Source organism: Dunckerocampus dactyliophorus, chromosome 9, assembly GCF_027744805.1.
Source record: "Dunckerocampus dactyliophorus isolate RoL2022-P2 chromosome 9, RoL_Ddac_1.1, whole genome shotgun sequence".
NCBI classification, from domain to species: Eukaryota; Metazoa; Chordata; class Actinopteri; order Syngnathiformes; family Syngnathidae; genus Dunckerocampus; species Dunckerocampus dactyliophorus.
Window position 1 is genome coordinate 5,332,014 of NC_072827.1, and position 6,267 is coordinate 5,338,280.

Consider the following 6,267-nt stretch of genomic DNA (forward strand, 5'->3'; position numbering starts at 1 on the left):
TCCATATTTTCGAAGGGAAAAAAAAAAACCATTTACATGAAAATGTATTTATTTTTTTTAATCTTTTATATTTAATTAGTCTTTTGCGGCATTTTGGTTGAAGTTTTTACTAGGTTCTACTTTTGGTTGAGGCTGACGAGCTAGTTAGCTAGTTCGTGGGCCGGCGTAACAATGTTGCTGTAGCTTGGTTATATGCACGTCACATGATATGTAAATGGAATATAGTGTGTGTGTCCCATACGTGCTGTAATGAGCCGTCTGGTTTTAGATGTTATTCTCTCTTTAGAAAAAGAAAAGGGAAGACATCATGTCTCACATAAGGATTATTGATGATGGGCAAAAAAGAAAAAAAAAAGTGTAGTTTTCCTTCAATGCTGCCCAAATCATTTTCCTCCACAGAATTATCCATGTTTGCACCTCAATGAAAAGCAACAGCTTTTGTACTGATGACCTCATTTGGCTTTGGGAAAAAGTCCAAATGGAAAAAGCTCTCAGTATGTTGGCGTTTAAAAACAAAACATATTGTTAAATCAATCTTGGACCATGTCAATCAGAAGTGAGCAGAATATTGGACCGTGTAGTGAGTCAGCATTTATTTTGTGAATACATACATATTTAGGATGTACAAGCGCAGACAAGTTGCGAGCTGATTGGTCGCAGGCTTCTTTACTTCAGCCAGAGGTTTTTGTCTCCAACGTCTGCATTAAAACCAGGAGCGTATTTCTTCCCGGGAAGCTAGAAGATAGATAGCAGATTTGAGATGAATGTATCATCATCTGACAACATGTGGCGTCCACGTACTGATCTATAGGCGTAGTATTTTTCATCAAAGTCGTGAGCACCGATGGTGATCTCTGGGAGGAACTTGGGTATGTGGGTCAACGTGGCCACCCCCTGCTTGTCCTGAACCCTGCATGAAGAGGGGGGGAAAACGTTTTAAAAGCAGAATGTTTTGGTTTTGTTATAAAATAGCATTATTATTTCAACAATGGAGTTCTCACAGTATTCTCATGTGGTGGTAGGAGACGTCGTCTTGATCCAGCCACGGCCCTTTGTCAAACTTCAAGTACTCGATGTCCTCCACGACCTGACACAAAAGCGTAAATGTCCGGTTCGACATCGTAAAACAGCAAAAAACTTTGAAGATCTTCACCCTCTTACCCTCTCGACGTCTTGTGCTTGGGTTGCGCTGTACGCTAGCAGCTCTGATTCTTCACTGCAGGCCATGAATAAACACACGCATCACTTCCAAACGCGGCCTCATCGGGACACTATGTTCTTTAGCTGTGTTGATAGCGACAGCCTAGCAGCGGCAACAGAACACGCTAACCAACCTGATTTGTGGCAGGAAGGACTTTTTGTAGCTGTCCTCGATGCTCCTCAGGTACGCCAAATCCACGTTCTGAAGGTGTGGCTTGGTAGAAAGACATCATGTAGTCAAAACATACAAAACATCCGACTTCGATTCCCTCTAGACCAGGGGCGTCCAAACATTTGCCCACTGAGGTCCACATGGGCTACGTTCACACTGCAGGGTGTGATGCCCAATACGCCTTTTTTATGTGGTCGTTCACATTACCCCAAAAAATGCCACTTGCGTGCGCAAAAAACACTAGTGCTGTCGGGTACCACTAGGCCTGTCACCTGTTCATTACTTGTATGGCATGAAATGTATGCCATATAACCGTATTGAATGGTTGCATTTCTTTTGCAATGTAGCAAGCGACTGTCTGTGAACGCACCATTTTGCACTATTATGTTTATATTTACTTTGCTGACCAAACGTCTCCGTAAGCGTTGGCTGTCGGGACGAAGGCTCTGCACCTCCAGTGGTAGTTTTTTTTTTTTTCCCCATTTGGGGAAACTGAAAAGGATGGTTGTCTTTCAGGTGTGCATACAAGCTGGTCGCGTTCCCCTTCTTCTTTTCAAACAAATGCGACATATCGGTTTGTCGTTGTTCATGTGCTCACCTTGTTCATTCTGTTTAAAACCCAAATGCTCCCACACTGGGACTGTTGCCTTAGCAACCATCGCCATCATCCATGTTAGCGTATGCTTTCTCACAAGGCTAATTTGCTGCTACAGTAGCTTGCTGCTAGAACTCTGTATCCACTCACTTGGGGTTGTGCGCCACCAAATATGCACATTAGCACTCAATAAGGTCATCAGATGGTCATCAGAAGGTCATCCTTATGCATTCCCACATAGTATCAGCATTTGGGCGCAAATATGAGGTGAAAGAAAAAAGGTAAAAATACAGTGTAATAGTCTACCTGTGCAGTGTGGGACAAACTTAGCACATGTACTACGGTGCGTTCAAGGACCGTCAACACAGTGGGACGTGTCGCCGCTGGCAACGAACAAGATAAACATGCAAAAAACAGCAGGATTTGTAACTGTATATTATTTTTAAAAACAAAATAATGGCCCAAATTTCCAAAATTGATATGCATTTAAATAAAATTGAAGGTAGTTATTTGCAAATGTTTTATTTTTTATTTTTAATTTTTTATATACCATTGCACCTGAAAGCTTCCTGCAGCCCGGTTCCGCCCTGCCCATGGACCAGTACCGGGCCATGGGCCGGTGGTTGGGGACCCCTGGTGTACAGTATTGCAAATCATTGCAAAAATGATTTAACATTATCCTCACTGATAGATCTCAATTCATCTCAGTTATGTTTTAAAGGGGGGAAGGGTGAATCACGTTTTCACACAGGGCCATCTAGCTTTGGATTTTTTTCCTCCCTCAATAACAAAAAATCTCATTTAAAAACTGCATTTTATGTTCAGTTGTGTTGTCATTGACTAACATTTAAATTTGTTTGATGATCTAAAACATTGAAGTGTGACAAACATGCAAAAAATAAGAAATCAGGAAGGAGGCAAACACTTTTTCAGGTCACGTATGAGCAAAAAAATTGGAATTGACCTGCAGTGCGAACGTAGCCATAGGCTCCTTACCCTGCCGCTCTGTTTCAGCTTCCTGTGCACCTCCTCGGCAGGCACGTCCACGTAGATAACGAGGTGCGGGGGCAGGAACTCACAGATGCTGATGTGTTTAATCTCCTCGTAGTGCTGCACGCCTGCAAGATAGCACGATCGACTCATAAGGCTTTCAAAAGAACAAACGTGACGCAAAGAATGACGTGTAGCGACACGTACACTCCTTCCTGATGTAGCCCTGCTTGAACATGGCGTCCAGGAAGACCATGTCGCTGAAGGGGGAGCGCTCCAGGATGACTCCTTGGCCTTGAACACAGAGAAGGAACATTTTAGTCCGCATGATGAGGCAAGAGGATGCAGTCGTTGGTCTTAACCTGTGGTGAGCAGGTGTTCGATGGCATCCGAGTACTGAAGCAGCCTCATGGTGTACATCCACAGCTGCAGCCTGTAGCTGTTACCGTCTGCAGCTTTGGGGTCCTCGTAGAACTTCTCCAGGCTGCACATCCCGTTGAAGTCAATGGGGAGGGGTTGCTTCTCTCCGGTCATCTTGTCCAGGTAGAAGGTGTCAGCCTCTGGCATGTAAAGCATCCCTGACAACACGCAAGTAATGTCACCGTGTCTGCTGACACCTTATATATATTCTGTGTGAAATGCGGCCTACCCAGCTTGTCAGCCAGCTTTTGCGCCAGCGCTCCTTTCCCCGACGCCAGGTTGCCGTCAACGGAGATGATCTTGCTATACTGATTGAAGCGCGGCGTGGTCCTTTCCCCCAGCATGTAGGCCAACCAGCCATACACCAGACTCCTGGCCGGGGTGGTGTGCACGGACGCCTGGAGGACAAACAAAGCAAAACAAAGTGTGCACACATGATGAGTATAAGGAATATTCTGTAACATACATCCAGCTGTGGTTGGCTTAAATACATACTAACTATCTGAAGAAGAGGCTGCTTTCGTAGTTAGCATCTAACATGCAACATTCTGTCATATGCACAAGATGGGTATGTATGCAGGAGCATAATGCAACGCTCAATTAATTTAAAATGTAACAATAACCCTTTTAAGGAAATTACTTACTTTGTCGGGTGTTTGAGTAAATAGTTAGACAGATATGTTATCGAACTCAGATACAGTATTTATGTTTTGGACATTATCTTCTTTAATGGACATAAAAACCTCCCTTCTCAACATACTTGCAGGTTGTAAGTAGCATTTCAACAACATTATTTGATCTGTTATGCTTTCAACTCGATTCAATTTGCGATAAACATGCAGCATTAGCTTGTTAGCGATCCTCCGTAATGCTAGCGGCTAGATAGCTAGCTGGCATGCTAGTTTAGCATGTCCTTGCGAACGCGGACGCCCCAAAAAAGGACCAAAATCATTACGTTTTGTGGCCATGCCTTCTGAGCGACGTTAGCAGATCTCAATACGGTTGTCCCCGATGGGATGACCAACCGGATCGCCCTCAGGGCCATGGTTAACTGTCCTCCAGAACCCCTCCGACCTGACCCGAAATATCATTCACTGGTTAACCGGCCGCTGAATTATACGTCACATATTTGGGGTCCTCTGTAAGTGCTGTCTGACGTGTACGTGTCCGAGTCACTGCCGGATTTTTAAAACTTTCGGTGTCGAACTGTTTCACAAAAGCATTGAAATATTTATTTGTGAATAACGGTAAACGGTAATAAATAAATAAATAATAAAAAGTATTGCATTATTAGATTAATTAAATTCGTGATGTGTGCGTCTTCATTTTCACCTGCAGGGGGTAGCATTTCTTCGTCTAGCTTTGACAACGTCAAAATAACTGCATCCATAATAATTATATTACAAAAGCTAAGCATCGAGCAAAATAATGTTATAGGTCACACTTTTACGGAAAATTCCTGTTTTTCAGCAGTAAAGTGAACATTAGCATCTCATATATATATATATATATATATGTGTCTGTGTGTGTGTTATATTTGTACTACCAGGACAGGCATTTGTGCAAGATTGGAAGCCAGTGAGATAGTTGGTCCATGGAAGTCGCATTTTTTTATTCACTCCCCCACTCATATTACTCTCTTTTAACATGAGTGTAATGCATTCTTCAACATTCTTCTTCCATCCATTCATTCGTTCGTTTTTACTGCTTGAGGTATATCAATCGTTCTCATTCATTTTACTACAAATGTGACGTTCAAAGAAAGCAGTGAGTGATAAATAGTCCGTCGTCTTGTGCTCCAGTTTGTCTAATCTTTTCTTGTACCAGTGCCTGCAGCGACCAGCTGTCAGTGTTCCTACTTGAAGACTTTCCATAAGAGCTGTGGCTCCCTCCCAGGTCCCAGGTGATGTGTGAATTTGCACGCTGAAAACACCTTAAAAAAAACCCAAAAAACAATAGGATCCCAGGTGATGTGTGAATTTGCACGCTGAAAACACCTTAAAAAAAAACCCAAAAAACAATAGGATCCTATTTCACAGGTGGGCTGCTGCTGGCTTGATTGTGCCTCCGCTTGACACACTTGTCATGCCCAGCACTTCAAGTGGTGTATAGGAGTGTTTTCCCCCTTCCTCATTTCTTTTTTTGCATGTTTGTCACACTTAAATGGTCAGATCATCAAACAAATGTAAATATTAGACAATGACAACACAACTCAACACTTTATGCAGTTTTTAAATCAAACTTTTTATTATTAAGGGAGAAAAAACATCCAAAGCTACATGTCCCTGTGTGATAAAGTGATTGCCCCCTAAAGCTAATAAGTGGTTGGGCCACTTATTTGGAACACTTATAAAGGCATAAGGTCTGAATTCAACAGTTAGAATAAAAAACTACAGTGTTTGCAAAGTGGAATGAATTGATAAAGAAGCTCGTCAACTCCAAGGACTCACATAGAGTAGCACATGTGTCAAACTCAAGGCCCGTTGGCTGGATTCAACCCTCCATCCATCCATCCATCCATCCATCCATCCATCCATCCATCTTCTGTACTGCTTGTCCTCACTAAGTTTGCGTGCCTGATTTGACACGCCATATCATTTTATGTGGCCCGTGAAAAGGCTGGAAATAATACATGGCAAAAAAATATTATGTTATTTTAAAAATGTGAAAATAAACTAACATCATAAAGAGTGTCTTTTAAGTATAAATATATTTAAATATTATTCATGTATTTATTCTTACTTTATTTATTTTTTTTAATTTTATTTTTAAAGACACTTTTTATGATGTTATTTTATTATTTTAACATTTCCAAAACAACATCACAAAAAAGTGTCTTTAAAAATAACATCCAGAAATAAAAAATACAATAATAAAAAATATATACGTA

At 41.6% G+C, this 6,267-nt stretch overlaps 1 protein-coding gene across 2 annotated transcripts; it reads right to left on the reverse strand.

Moving 5' to 3' along the window:
• Positions 1–578: 578 nt before the first annotated feature.
• On the reverse strand, positions 579–4,500 carry ndufa10 (NADH:ubiquinone oxidoreductase subunit A10). Of its 2 annotated transcripts, none has more exons than XM_054787141.1 (10): positions 4,348–4,500; positions 3,607–3,775; positions 3,320–3,535; positions 3,165–3,251; positions 2,964–3,085; positions 1,335–1,414; positions 1,162–1,216; positions 1,002–1,087; positions 802–910; positions 579–735 (listed from the first exon to the last, which is right to left on the reverse strand). In XM_054787141.1, exons 1-10 carry the CDS (start codon positions 4,420–4,422, stop codon positions 667–669), a joined length of 1,068 nt encoding a protein of 355 aa, XP_054643116.1. In that variant the 5' UTR covers positions 4,423–4,500; the 3' UTR covers positions 579–666. The 2 variants fall into 2 exon arrangements, with proteins under 2 accessions (XP_054643116.1, XP_054643114.1); XM_054787139.1 differs by having other exon boundaries at positions 4,333–4,500.
• Positions 4,501–6,267: the final 1,767 nt, after the last annotated feature.

What these genes read in the sequence shown, in the direction of transcription:
- ndufa10 (XM_054787139.1), bottom strand. Translation starts at nt 4,422, where the DNA reads ATGGCCCTGAGGGCGATCCGGTTGGTCATCCCATCGGGGACAACCGTA. An exon ending in GGGCTACATCAGGAAGGAGT is followed by an intron (nt 3,086 to 3,164) that starts GTACGTGTCGCT and finishes GCTATCTTGCAG; the next exon opens with GCGTGCAGCACTACGAGGAG. An exon ending in AGCTGAAACAGAGCGGCAGG is followed by an intron (nt 1,415 to 2,963) that starts GTAAGGAGCCTA and finishes CTTTCTACCAAG; the next exon opens with CCACACCTTCAGAACGTGGA.